The sequence below is a fragment of the Cryptomeria japonica genome, chromosome 10, assembly GCF_030272615.1.
Source record: "Cryptomeria japonica chromosome 10, Sugi_1.0, whole genome shotgun sequence".
NCBI lineage: Eukaryota > Viridiplantae > Streptophyta > Pinopsida > Cupressales > Cupressaceae > Cryptomeria > Cryptomeria japonica.
The window spans coordinates 497,035,867-497,051,510 of record NC_081414.1 but is presented as its reverse complement, the minus strand read 5'-3'; the positions used below and the strand labels follow the sequence as shown (position 1 = coordinate 497,051,510).

Sequence of the window (15,644 nt, the reverse complement as noted above, 5' to 3'; positions counted from 1 at the left end):
TGCAGAGAGGTAGTTGATTGTAGCAGATATATGTAATCTTGTGTCTTCTTGGCCTATCATAGGCATTTTGGAGGATATGGGCAAAGAGGTGTGACGGGTTCCTCATTGTTTATGTTTCTCTTTCACCAAATTTGTTAGTGTGATTGTAATAGGAACTTAATAAGTGTAATGACTCTCAACCAAAGAAACGGGACTCGGACTCGGGGCTCGGCGTCAGACTCGGCTCCAGACTCGGCTGGACTCGGGATAGTGAAAAACTCAAGAAATTTAGAGATTTTTAAATATTTAAAACTTGTTTCAGACACCCTTTATTGAATACACCTTAAAGACACAATAACATCATCAAACTCGGCTCATTTGATTACATACACAAGTATACATCAATCACATAAGCATAAACGCAAATTGTAGCTGAAGAAAATAACAAACATAGATATATAAATATTGTCAAATGTATACAATATTACAAAACTCATGGAATAAAAAATCCATGTCATCATATGATCATCATCAAATGTTTCATACAAATACCAAAGGTAAATACAACTACAAGTCTATGGCTCAGAGGAGCCTGCACTCTCCGGCCCCAGCGCCCTGCGAAGGCGTCTAAGGTAGGTCCTGGATGATTCGACTGCCATAGCCACTCCCCGTGACACCATGCCATGCTCACCAACATCAGGAACATCCGTGTCACTATCTGCCTCTGAATCTCCTGTCTGTGCTCGTGCTCTCCGCTCCTCCTTTGCCATGGCTATAGTCTCAACCTCTATATCTACCTGGTCGATCCAATCAATGTCAGACTCGGAGGTTAAATTTTCTCTACTTCTATCGACGCAGTTTCCCCCATATTTTTCGACGGGGGTTTGGGGGCAGCGCCCCCAAGGTGGGTGCGCACTCCCTGTCGCGATACAGGGCGAGGTCGAGAGGCAGCGCCCCGCGAGGCCAAAAAAACTTATTACAAGTCTGAATTAGGGTTTCTTTGAGAGTCTTCCTTAGGGCCTGGTTTTGCTCTTGTTGCTAATTGGGTCTTGCTTGGTGAGTGAGTATCATTCTTGAAGGTCCAAGCTAGGTCAAGTTGGTGAGTGATAAAGTCTGGAATGTCATCCTGATCTTCAAATGCCCTGAAATTTGGCTAAGTCTGGAATGTCCTGATCCTGAAATTTGACTAAGTCTGGAAAACTGAAGAATCCTCCAAAAACTAGATTTTGCAATATAACTCCTGGAGGCCCGAAACCACTCTCAAACATCCTGACAGTATATATGGAATATAACTTAAAGTATAAGAAAGAAGAAAGATATAAGGAAATGTCACTTATACTTAAATGTTATATTCCATAAAATAATCTTGACGGAGAGACCAAAATGTCAAATTTCGCCCTTCCAAAAAAACTTTTTAAAATGTTTTTTTTTTGGTCATTTTATTAACCCAGCCAGTAGCCGAGTCTGGGGCTCAGGACTCGCTGAGTTTGGCGATTTTGAGCCAAAATCGCCAACTCGGCGAGTCTGGCGAGTTTACTCTCCAGACTCGGCTGAGTCCGAGTCCGAGCCCTTGGGACTCGTTTGGCCTGACTCGGACTCGGACTCGCCGAGTTTGGGCGATTTCGGGCGAGTCTCGTTTCTCTGCTCTCAACACTTTATTCGTTGCAAATTGTATTTGTAATTGTCACTTTCTTATTATATATGAATGTTTCCAAGTTTGTAGAATAGACTTGATTGCTTGGTATCATACCTTTGCTCTTATTTCTTGTTTTGTTTGTATGGTTGAGTATGACTTTGTAACCCACATAAGGCACCGTGGTGTCTTGAAAAATTGACCCTCAGCATGTTTAAGATGAGAGAATCATTCACTAGTAGTATAGGAGTGGGAAGTAGGATTATGTGAAATTCATGACTCATGGTTATATCTACGGAAATATTTACAACCGACCTTGAAAGTTCTATGCTATGAGTCATATTTTGATATTTTGTTAGCAGCTATATAAGAGGTTATATGCAGTTAGTTTTATTTGACCTAGTGACAAAAATTGGGGTCAGGTTTACATTGGGTTTAGCTGCCAATTGTTGTTGTCATATTATATTTTATTTGATGTACAAACTTATCAACGACACCTCTGGAATATACCTCCTGGATATAAGCTGAGCCCAAAGTGCTGGAGAGACCACCCATTCTTGTTTGTTTGTCTTTAGACATCCACAGTCTATTGATGAACACCTATTTTTGCTTTCTTGATGACAAGTTCCTAGCCTTGAAGGTGAGAAGTGTTCTAGGATTGCAGGGAGCAGTTTTGGGACCAAACAGCATGCAAGAACCTATTTTCTGTTTAGAACTTAAGTATTTTTTTTTTTGTATCTATCTTGAATAATTTTCATTGTATGAGCATACATAACCTTGTACACATGTATATATAACTGCTCTATTTACTTCAAATTTAAGTAATTTATTTAACTTATCGTAGTTTTATGCCTATTTCTTGGTGAAAGTATTGTTCAAGCTGCTGTGTGTTATCTTCTTTGTGTTGATTTGGTGGATCAAATACGAATTAGTGCATATTGCAGGCTTTTTTATTGCAGTTTGAATTGTTGTGGTTATTGTAGCTTTTTATGCAATTTCCTTTATTTGGTTGATAGGATCTTGCATTTGTTTCTAATTCGATAAACATGTGCGTACTCTTTCTGGTTTCTGATTTTTAGCAATAAAGTTTGTGTCTGGTTATTATAGATTAGTTTATTGGCATCAGTAAAAAGATAATAAAATCTCTTGTTTGTGTTTAGTAGAACTGTTGTAGCTTTGTGCCCATACCCAAGAATGAAAAGATAGGTAATTTGTTTAGTTTTTTTGCATTACATTAAGAAATCCTATGATACCTTGGACATACTGTAGAAACTTGTAATATCCCAGTATTTTGTTTTTTGTTTTTTAACAGTAAGAGTTACAAGCAAACACAACAACCCGTTAAGGTTAGAGAAATAATCCAAACTGCTGAAAGGGAACCCTTCCACCTTTTGATCACCGAGAGCCCAATCTAGGAGGGTGAGAGCATACGATGTGCTGGGGATCGTTAGCACCATAAAACAAACTGAAAATTACAATGTCTGGGCGGCAAGCCAGCCCCTTCTGCTTATCAGCAGGATAGAAACCAAACTCTTGGTGGTAAACCAGCCAAGGGAAAATAACAAGGAACTGAAACTCAATCACTCTACCGCATATTTCAGCGGGAGGACACTACATTAAGCTATCACTCTACCGCATATTTAAGCGGGAGGACCATTGTATTAAACTTATCACTCGACCACTTATTCAGTGGGAGGACTGAGTACATAAACTGAATTACAAAACAAGAAGGCGGCAAGCCAGCCTCTTCCACTTATGCAGTGGGGATTACAAATAAGAACAGCAAGAAGGGATGATCAGTACCACTGAAACAACCTTACAAAATAGAGATAAGATGAGAAGAGTAATTGCAGATTTCTACAGCAAGAATATAAATTTCTGTTACAACCAATCTGCAGGCTGAAAGTACAAATCAGCAGCCTATGGAAACACCAAAATGCTTATAACTCACTCATTTTTCACCCGAATCAGCCCAAATCAATCCCAAACCCACAATATATCAGTCACAACAGCAACCAATCCAAACTACAACCCAAACAACCCAATATTTATTTGTCATGCATCCCAATGCAAGTACAAAAACCCACGCTATGCCTAGGAAGTTCGATTTTGTCTAGGAAATTCATTGCTTAATTAAAACTGCTAAAAACTCACACAATGTATCGCCATGGCTAGGAAGGAGGATAGAGCTAATACCCATAACCGTCAGTCGCTCCAGCAAAGAGGTGCGATTGAAAATGTGCTTCAGCCACAGGCAAAGTCAGTAGACTCCTGAATCATTACAACACCAAAAAGGTCTACGACCAACTCTTAGAATGTAAGAGAATACAAGGCACAACTAGGTACTGTATTTCAAGTACGAAACCGGGTAGCACTAGGTAGACGCACTCCGAAGCCTCAATTTCTGTCGCCAAACTGGCAACATAACATTACAATTTTTCAAGATCCCTCAAATGAGAGCCCAAGGCTCTTATTTATAACTTCTCAACAACCAAATTCAAATGCAAATTCCTCCAAACTCCACTCCTTCAGTTGCATTTCATTTCACCTTCATGTGGACCCAAGTGTAGCGCCATATTTCATAAGTCAAACCTCACGCCAAAAAGGAATGGACCCACATTAATCGCTTGGCAAATAATGGAGATGCAATATAAAATAATATTCCTCTAAAATATTTCGACATCCCATAGTACACATGAGTTTCGCCAAATACTTAGGATAAAATAGGCATTAATCCCAAATTCAATAAATAAGTAGCAAATAATTAGATTAATTAAATATTAAACCTTAGGATAAGGAAATAATATTTAATTGTACCACGTATGACTCCCGTACTGATTATTGTCAAGACTAGAATGAAACTGAGCATGGAAGACCACTGAACTGCTATAGAATCAGGACCCCGTCCACTGCCAAAAATAGAATTATGCCACACTGGCACTTACTAAAAATAGTAAGTCAAGAGCTAATGCCCCGAAAAGCATGAACTTCGCGCCCAGAGACAGAGCATGGAGAGCTCAGTGGGACAGTATCACCAGAATAGTCATTCCCTGACTTACTAAAAATAGTAAGTCCTCGTTTCATCAATGTTGGACCCCTCATTCTTCATTCCACCTAGCCTACGGGTCTCAGGAATAGGCTAATGGACCATCGGAAGGTCGTTAATAAGAAGGGGACATTACAGTCCGTGCTCCCCAAAATTGCTTGTCCTAAAGCAACTGTAAGGCTAGATGTAGTAAAATCTCCTCATTTTCCCACGTAGCATCCTCTGTTGGTAGATTCTTCCATTTGATCAAGTTATCCCTGATCACTCTTCTCCTCAAAGATTGTTCCCTGAATTCAAGGATAGCTTCAAGAACCAAAACCAACTCTCCCTCCTCATCAAGTGGAGGTAACTCAGCTGAAGCAACAACATTATGTCCCAGAGCCTTCTTAAAGCGAGACACATGAAATACATTATGGATCTTGCTGCTTGTTAGCAATTCCAACTCATATGCCACTTCTCCAACCCTTTTGTTGACTCTGAAAGGTCCATAGAATCATGGCTTGAATTTCTCAACCCCACTCTTCTTGAGAGTAGACAGTCTGTATGGTTGGAGCCTCAAATAAACCATATCGCCCACCTCAAAGGTGCGCTCAATTCGCTGCTGATCAGCATACAACTTTTGCTGATTCTGTGCATGCTCGAGATTGTCCCTCAGAGTCCTCAGAATATCCTGACTCTGCTGCAACAAATCTTTTGCCTGAGGGGTTCTGCTATCACCAAATACCAAGTCTGCGAAGCTAGGAGCTTCATAACCATATAGTGCCATGAATGGTGACATATGGATGGGCATGTGATAGTTGGAATTGTAACAATATTCCCCTAGGTGAAGCCATCTCACCCAAGTATTCGGCTGCTCTGAGACATAGTTTCTAAGATAACCTTCCAACCACTTATTCACTATCTCGGTTTGCCCATCAGTTTGAGGGTGATAACTGGTGCTTGGAGTGAGCACAATACCACACAATTTGAAAATCTCTTGCCAAAAAGTACTTAGGAACTTGTTGTCCCTATCACTCACAATGTTCTTCGGTAAACCATGTAATCTGAACACCTGAACACCTCCCGGAAGAACATTTCAGCCACTTGTGCTGCTGTAAAAGAGCTGGTGATGGCGAAAAAATGAGCAAACTTGTTAAGTCTGTCCACTACCACATAGATACTATCCTTCCCTTGAGCCCGAGGCAACCTCGTGATGAAATCCATGGAAATACTTTCCCATTTTTGACTGGGAATAGGCAAGGGTTGTAACAAACCAGCTTGTAGAGTGTGTTCATCTTTGTTCCTTTGACATGTATGGCACTCCTTAATGTACTTCAAAACATCATTTATAAGTCCCTTCCAAGAGAATCTCTCCCGGATCTACCTGTATGTTTTGAAATAACCTTGGTGACCAGCAAGGGGGATGTCATGGAAAGTCTTCAAAATCTTGTCTTTTAACTTAGATTCAGCTACTATGAAGATTCTTCCCTTGTACAGGATCAATCCCTCAACCAATTTGTACCTTTCATCATGAAAAGTACCTTCTATAAGGCTGGTTGCGAACTGATTTTTGGCATAATCAGCAAGCAACAACTCTCTCCAATCAGCAGTAAGCTCGCAAAGTGAGCTTAAATGGGGTCTTCTGGATAAGGTATCTGCCACAACATTGTTTTTACCCTTAACATACTCAATATCGAAGTCGTAAGCCTGTAGCTTACTCACCCATTTCTGCTGTCTCTCATTCAGATCCTTCTGATGCATGAAGTGTTTAAGACTATTGTGATCAGTCTTAACAATGAATTTACTCCCCACCAGATACTACCTGAACTTTGCAAGGGCATGCATTATGGCAAGCATTTCCTTGTCATAAATGGAATACAGTCTCTCGGGACCTCTCAACTTTCTACTCTCAAAAACTATAGGATGCTTATCTTGCATGAGGACCGCACCAACACCTTCTCCAGATGCATCACACTGTAGCTCGAATGGCTTGGTGAAATTTGGCAATGCTAAAACAGGGCAGGAACTCATGATCCCTTTAAACTACTCAAATACTGTTTGTGCCTTTTCGAACCATTCAAAAGCTCCTTTCTTTGTAAGATGTGTAAGGGGGGCAACCAATTGAGAATATCCCTTCACAAACCTCCGATAGAATCCACACAACCCCAAAAATCCCCTCAAATGTGTTATGTTTTCGGGAGTAGGCCAATCAATGATGGCTCTAATCTTTTCAGGATCCACCTTCACACCACCCGCACTGATAATTTGACCAAGGTAGAGCAACTCTTCCATCCCAAACTCACACTTGGACTCCTTGGCAAACAGGGATTCAGATTCTAATATGCTGAACACTTCATCCAATTGCTGTAAATGTTCTTTCCAAGATTTGCTGAATATTAGTATGTCATCAAAAAATATCAAAACAAACTTCCTTAACTATTCTTGGAAGATTCTCTTCATGCATGACTGGAATGTAGCAGGTGCATTAGTCAAACCAAAGGGCATGACTAGGAACTCAAAATGCCCAAAGTGGCATCTGAAAGCAGTGTTCTCCACATTTGACGCTCTCATTCTAATCTGATGGTACCCCGACCCGAGGTCAATCTTGGAAAAGAACACTGCCCCATGTAGCTCGTCAATGAGCTCATCAGTCCTCGGAATAGGATACCGGTTCTTGATGGTTTTCTGATTCAGGGCTCTGTAATCCACACACATGCGCATGGTTCCATCTTTCTTTCTCACCAAAACAACAGCCGAAGCAAAGGGGCTTTTTTTAGGCTGTATGTAACCCATGTCAAACAATTCCTGAATTGCTTTCTCAATCTCATCCTTCTGCTTCCTAGGATATCGGTAAGGAGTAGTCATGACTGGCTTAGCTCCTTCTTCAAGCTCAATAATGTGTTCAACACCTCTTTCAGGAGGCCTGCCAGAAGGTGGATTTTCAAACACCTTGCTTCTCTTGGTTATCAAAGCTTGAATGTCTTCAGGATAATTTCTGTGCTCCTTTTGTGGTTTTGAAGGTATGACCATGATCTTGCTTCTATCCTTGATCATTGCTGAAATATCTGCGGAATAGCTGCCCTTATCTACCAATGGATTGGAAGGCATTATCAAACACTCAGCTGCCCACTCCACCTGATTATGGCAGATCAGCCTTTCCATTCTTTTGAAGGATACCATTTTAAGTCCCCCATGCGACATTCCTCTCAACACTACCTTCTTCCCTTCAGAGATGAATTTCAGCTGCATGGTTTGTAGGTTTAGTGTGATCTCACCAAGAGATCTCAGCCATTGAATCCCGAGGACTGCATCCTCAGTCCCTCCAATGCTTACCACAAAGAAATCATCTCTGATTTCATGATTCCCCAACTTCAAAGACATGTTGGAAATCATTCGGTTACAGGATATAGTGGAGCCATCTGCTACCATAACTTTGAAGCCCTCAACTTCCTCTGCCACTAGTCCCTTTTTTGCAACAATCCTCTCATCAATGAAGTTGTGTGTTGCATCTGTGTCAATGAGAGCTATGACACGATGCTCTCCAATCACACCCCGAACTCTGAAAGATTCATTTTTGTGAATGCTCGAGAGTTGAGCAACCACTCCTCTATCTTCTGACCCAATTTCAGGCCCTTCAGGAGCCTCTTCATACTCGCTATCCTCAACTTCAGTTTGCTGTTATTGAAATTTCAGAATCTGATCCATCTTCTGAATAGCACTCCATCTGATGCAAATTCCCTTTTCCATGGCACTTATATCCGAGTACCCAAGGTTCTCTGCAAGAATAACAAAGATTCTTTCTCTGGAGCTCTTGACGGAGCCCATCATCCATACGCGCAGGGAACCTCTTGGTCTGATTCGTGAACTTCTTCTTGTCCTTTCTAAAAGGGAAAGGCTTGGACTGAATTTTACTCTTTGGGGCATCCAACTCCATACTTCTAGATTTTTTTATAGCTTCTGCCAGGGTGGGCGGATCAAAAGCTTTGACCCATCCTCTCAAAGGTTCTTCAAGTCCTTCAGTGAAAAGGACAACCAATGTAATGTCCCTACTTTGAAATATAATTTAATAATAAATAATAATAAAATTAAAATACAAAAGAATAAATATAAAAATTAAAATTAATATATAAAAGAATATAATTAAAATTTGATTAAAGTTAATGAAAGGTCAAAAGGCATGAAATGATAAGTTGTGACTTCCTCAAACATGAGATATAAAAGGGAGAAGAGAAACTCATTTGAGAGGGGGAGAATTTGAAAAATGAGAAGTGCAGATCTGATTTAAATAAGAAGTGCAGATCTGATTATGAAAGGTTATGTCCCTTTCAAAGGGCAGAAATAATGAAGAGTTGCACTCTTTTTAAAAGGTGCTAATAGTGAAAGGGTGTGTTTCTTGCCAAAGGGCATGCATGATGAAGAGGTGTGACCTCTCCCTCACATTCAGAGATATAAAGGAAAGTAAGTAAAGCATTCAATCACATCACCATTAATTGATAAGATCAAAACTGTTATTAAGTTACAAGCAGTAACATCTTTGTTCTTGGTGGTATGCATGGGGATGAGCTAAGTATGTATGCTTAATATATGAAACTTGATAATGTTCTTATGCAGAATTAATAGTAATATTAATATGGATTGCAATATGTATGACAGTCATACTTAATTTCATATATATTCATAATACATAAGAAATTAGTATACTTATAGTCTGAATCATGTTATTACTATCAGTATTTAAGAAGATGGGAATGAGATGTTCCAAAGAGGGGCAGTCTAAATCCAAGCAATAGGTTAAGTCCCAAGATAGGGTGGGGCTCAGCAACCCATAAGCTTTGAGGGTATAGACCCAAGATAGGTAAGGGTTTGGATCTGTAAACTTTGAGGGAACCTATTGTATTTGGTCTCTAAGCGCTTTGGTAACATACATAGACCCTTCTCCCTTAAAACTGAAGTAGTAGTAGGGTTTGATAGCTATATTAAAAACTATGAATAATGAAATTAATCATCTAATGAGGAAAATAATGGGATCGTGCTATCGTACGCAAGTCGGGTGACCTTGTAAACCACTTGATCTGACAAATTCCTTCGTTCGTAAGCTCCAGATATGCCAGAAAAGATCTGTAGTGGCTGGAAAATAAATAAGAACTTGTTAATAACTAATTGAAGAATATCAATCAATTTTAGTATATTGACATAGATCAAGTAGGGGACATTACAACCAATCGCTTCTCTGAGATGCTACTAACCATGACTGGCAGGTTTTGGAATTCACTCACGTAAGTGTACAATGAAGCTTGCTGCCTAAGTTGTGCAAGTTCTCTAAACTTCACCTCTGGATCCCTGGTGTTGGATCTCTCAATCAGCTTGTTGGTGAAATCAGCATAGGTGGTGATTAAGTTATGACCAAGGTTGACCAACCCATGGTACCACCATTCGTGGGCCACTCCATCCAAGTGCAAGGTAGCAAACTTGATGGCATCCTCCTCCGGCATAGGCCTCAAGGACAAGTAATTGTCCAACTTTTGTACCCATGCTCTAGCTGTACCCTTAGCACTTCCATCAAAGTGTGCTAAGGTCACTCTTCCAAGAGTTTGCTGGTAATCTCTTGGGGCAGTAGACTTATAGACATTCCTCCTTCCTCTCTTCATTTTTTGATTCATAAACTGATCCAGAGTTAGGATATCCCGGATCTCACCAGGAAGAGAAGCATACTCCATGTAGCTGTTCCTTATTTCATCAGCTGTGGGTATCTCTGTTTCAGCTTGTTGTACTTCTCTTGGCAGAAATACAAGTTGTAAAGGCCTTGGGGCTGAACCTCCATTGTTACTCCCGTTGTTACTCCCAATTCCATTGCTTACAGGAGCGTTAGAAGTGCTGGCTTCCGGTCCATTGTTGGGTTGATTAGTGGCCCCAACATCGTTCTGGTTGAGCTTGGCCAGCAATAGAGACATCATGTCCATCATGGCATTGAATTGTCTCTCTGCCTTCTTATCAGGTGCCTCATTTGGTTTTGTAGTCTTATCTGCCATTGAATCCACTGAATCTGAGGTATCTAGATCCTTCCCTCTGTTTCTCAGTACTACTGAAAATGTGTCCTCTTTGGGCACTATAGGAATCTGAAACTGTTGTCTCTTCTGCTCTCTGTTGTAGTAACTAACGTCTCTGTCACTCATGGAGACTTCTGAACCCACTGACTCTCACAGGCTGGCAGGAAGACTAGCTCTGATACCACTGTAATATCCCAGTAATTTTTTTTTGTTTTTTAACAGTTTGAGTTACAAGCAAACACAACAACCCGTTAAGGTTAGAGAAATAATCCAAACTGCTGAAAGGGAACCCTTCCACCTTGTGTTCATCGAGAGCCCAATCTGGGAGGGTGAGAACATACGGTGTGCTGGGGATCGTTAGCACCATAAAACAAACTGAAAATTACAATGTTTGGGTGGCAAGCCAGCCCCTTCTGCTTATCCAGCAGTATAGAAACCAAACTCTTGGCAGTAAACCAGCCAAGGGAAAATAACAAGGAACTGAAACTCAATCACTCTACCGCATATTTCAGCGGGAGGACATTTAAGCTATCACTCTACTGCATATTTCAGCGGGAGGACCATTGTATTAAACTTATCACTCGACCACTTATTCAGTGGGAGGATTGAGTACATAAACTGAATTACAAAACAAGAAGGCGGCAAGCCAGCCTCTTCCACTTATGCAGTGGGGATTACAAATAAGAACAGCGAGAAGGGATTATCAATACTACTGAAACAACCTTACAAAATAGAGATAAGATGAGAAGAGTAATTGCAGATTTCTACAGCAAGAATATAAATTTCTGTTACAACCAATCTGCACGCTGAAAGTACAAATCAGCAACCTATGGAAACACCAAAATGCTCATAACTCCCTCATTTTTCACCCGAATCAGCTCAAATCAATCCCAAACCCACAATATATCAGTCACAACAGCAACCAATCCAAACTACAACCCAAACAACCCAATATTTATTTGGCATGCATCCCAATGCACACAAACCCACGCTATGCCTAGGAAGTTCGATTTTGTCTAGGAAATTCATTGCTTAATTAAAACTGCTAAAAACTCACACAATGTATCACCATGGCTAGGAAGGAGGATAGAGCTGATACCCATAATTGTCAGTCGCTCCAGCAGAGAGGTGCGATTGAAAATGTGCTTCAGCCACAGGCAAAACCAGTAGACTGCAGAATCATTACAACACCAAAAAGGTCTACGGCCAACTCTGAGAATGTAAGAGAATACAAGGCACAACTAGGTATTGTATTTCAAGTATGAAACCGGGTAGCACTAGGGAGACGCACTCCGAAGCCTCAAGTTCTGTCGCCAAACCGGCAGCATAACATTACAATTTTTCAAGATCCCTCAAATGAGAGCCCAAGGCTCTTATTTATAACTTCGCAACAACCAAATTCAAATGCAAATTCCTCCAAACTCCACTCCTTTATTTGCATTTCATTTCACCTTCATGTGGACCCAAGTGTAGCGCCATATTTCATAAGTCAAACCTCACGCCAAAAAGGAATGGACCCCACATTAATCACTTGGCAAATAATGGAGATGCAATATAAAATAATATTCCTCTAAAATATTTCGACATCCCATATTACACATGAGTTTCGCCAAATACTTAGGATAAAATAGGCATTAATCCCAAATTCAATAAATAAGTAGCAAATAATCAGATTAATTAAATATTAAACCTTAGGATAAGGAAATAATATTTAATTGTACCACGTATGACTCCCGTACTAATTATTATCAAGACTAGAATGAAATTGAGCCTGGAAAACCACTGAACGGCTACAGAATCAGGACCCTGTCCACTGCCAAAAATAGAATTATGCCACACTATCACTTACTAAAAATAGTAAGTCAAGAACTAATGCCTCGAAAAGCATGAACTTCGCGCCCAAAGACAGAGCATGGAGAGCTCAGTGGGACAGTATCACCAGAATAGTCATTCCCTGACTTACTAAAAATAGTCCTCGTTTCATCAATGCTGGACCCTTCTTTCTTCATTCCACCTAGCCTACGGGTCTCAGGAATAGGCTAATGGACCACTGGAAGGTTGTTAATGAGAAGGGGACATTACAAAAGTAAATCCTTTTTCCTAAAGTTCTAGTGTTTAATTTAGTTTTAGTAACAAAGGAGCTTCCTCTTTAAATCTGAAGAATGTTTAATTGTTACATGTTGTTCTGCTTTTGTTCTCTTGAAAAGGACAACATAAAACACTAAGTAGTCCCATTAAACTTATGTTTTTCATTTGTGGACATTAATATTATTTCTTTCTTTCTTTGTAATATTTGTAGGGCATTCCTTGGAAAAGAACATATTAACTTTTATTTTTCATATTAAGTTCTATAGGATATCACATAGTTGCTTTAGAGCTGTTCCTCAGAAAATCATGCTTAATGGTGTGACATTGTTGCTATTGATTTCTACTTGGTCTAAAGTTGTATGAGAGCATTATTACAGTAAAAGAAAAACAATGTTTGATCATCGTCAAAACATTTATAATTGATGTTTTCTTTATATCTTAGGTAAAAGTGATTACGCAGCTCAAATAAAAGATATTAAGGAGCGTGCCTATTTTGATTTGTGTTGTAAGGTAACTAAGTTGTTTGAGTAGATATTCTTGTTCTGAAGCGTTTTTGTATTTTTGATTACAACCAATCTCCTTGCATAAATTTTTGGGTTAATTTAATGTTATTTCATATCTATCTTACAATATTATATCTTTGTTGTGCAGGTTCTCCTTTTGCACGAAAAATCTGAGAAATTATCAGTCATTTATGTGTGGGATGGAACTGATGCTCCACCACAAGAGTTTGAAATGAAGTCCGTCCAACTCTTTATTTCTTATATTTGTTGCTTTCTTGCACATTTTTAACTAACAACTGACCAAGTACCATTCATTTGTCAACGTGCCATTGCAAAAAGAGAGTAATTTAATTCTTCATTTCAAGTTAGTTGTGGCATTGAACTCTTTGAAATTTTGTTTAAAAGTGACAAGATTCTGTCAATAATAATTATCTAGTAATTGAATTCATCATTTCAAGTTTGTTGCGGCATTGAATTATTTGAAACTTTTATTATAACTACCACGTTTCTCTCAATAATAATTAGAATTTGTTTTCTATTTTGAATAAGGCTTCACTATTAAGGTTGAATGTTATGATTTTGATCTCTTATCTGCCTCTGAAATGATTTATTTAATTTGTGCTGGTATTTGTTGACGTGGGAAAAGTGCTGCTAATCTTTCGGTCAACATAGATAGAATGCTAAGTATCCTATCCTCTCTTGAATAAGGAAATCTTGAATGCTGTTCTGAATGATGAAAAGGGACAACCTCAAGGATCCAATTGTCAGGTCTTGACGGCTTAGGATAACTCAGCGGTGATGTGTTTTGTTGGTAAACATGAGGGGACTTACAAATGTGGCAAGCTGGCCTATATCTAATGATGCCTTGATTCTCAAACTAGGGAAATAAAAGCAAAAGGATAGGGTCTAGGAATCCTAAGGACAATGATAGTAATGATTGATGTTGCAGCTAGACAACTTTCGAATAAACTAATTCTTGCTTAGCCAGAGATATACTCACAACAACATTGGAATAGTGCAAGCTCCTAGGAAATAAAGGTTTTTCAGACTATGGTCATTCATTCAAACACCCAATTTTGGTGCAGCCTAAGACAAACACTCACAGTTGAACTAAAAACAGTATTGGGTTCAGACTAACCATGTACAGGGGCTTACAATCAGCAAGCCTCCAATGGTATGAACCTGAAATCACATCTAATACCCTCACACTTCACCATTAAAATCACTAAACTCTAACTAACTAGATAAAGAGAAAACATGCAAACAAATTAGGACAAACAACAAAACGCCATGCTTCAATGTTCCATTTATTTGTTCTAATTGCCCTTACAACAATTTCTATCCAACAGTTCTAATCTACTTCTACTCCTTTTCTGCTAGCTCTCTAATTGTTCTAACTCCTAAAAATCTAACTAACCTCCAAAAATCTTAACCCTTTACAAAGAGATAGGCACTGGCCTTTTATAGATTTCACATTATGGATCAAAGGCCAAGATTTAACCCATCCAATGGCTGTGATCTATATTCTAGAACCTCTGACAACTTTAACCCATACCTAGTAATTCTCATAACTTCCAAACTGCCCCTTTTCAACCACCTCAGCTACCTACAACTATTCTTAATCAATTTTGTCAGAAGACAAGACTTCACTAGGCTCGAGGTAAATCAGGTGGCTGAGAAATAACTAACCTGTGTCCCCCATTTGTTTTGAATTACATTAATGGGGCCTACAGGTAGTCATTTTACAATAAAGCAATTCTGTTTTGCAAACAAACTGATTTTTCTGTTGTTTCCAGCTGTCAACCCTCTGAGTTTGCATGTCTTGTAGCATTCTGACTGTTTTGTTGCCTTCAATCTTGTTGTTGGTGGTTGTATCTTTTTTTTTCGTTGGTGCCCTAGATTCTAGCACATTCTTCATTGGCACTGCTTTGTGATTATAATTTTTATCTTGCGCGCTACATCTTCATCTCCCAGCATGATCACAATCACATCTTCAATCTGCCCTTTATGTTTCCCCTTGGCTCTTTCCAATGGCATTGATCTACAAAAAGCAAGTTCAACCTGAATCAATTACCTTGGAATATTTAAATAATTGTAGCAAATATTAAATGCTTTCAAGGCAATGTTTGGCTTCACTTCGGCGATGTCAAGACTATGAAATGGCTGCCCAAACTTTATTTTTATTTGTTTCAACTCTAATCTCAGACAAAGGAAGGCGTTTGGGAAATGTTTTCAGTATATTGCTTGAGCCTTTTATCGAGCTTTTCCATGGCGATGACAAAAGTGTTTAGCTCTTTAAAACACACCAACCTTATTTTCATTCGCTTGAACTAAGTCTTAATCCCATTTTCGGTATTTAGGATGGGCTT

At 39.3% G+C, this 15,644-nt stretch overlaps 1 protein-coding gene across 1 annotated transcript in view; it reads left to right on the top strand.

Annotated features, from left to right (window-relative positions):
• LOC131039414 (protection of telomeres protein 1a) overlaps positions 1-15,644 on the top strand; it is a 312,678-nt gene that overhangs the window by 184,198 nt on the left and 112,836 nt on the right. Inside the window, exons 5-6 of the mRNA XM_057972165.2 lie at positions 13,215-13,282; positions 13,424-13,512. Of these exons, the coding sequence (XP_057828148.2) occupies positions 13,215-13,282; positions 13,424-13,512 (157 nt within the window). The remainder of the gene's footprint in view (positions 1-13,214; positions 13,283-13,423; positions 13,513-15,644) is intronic.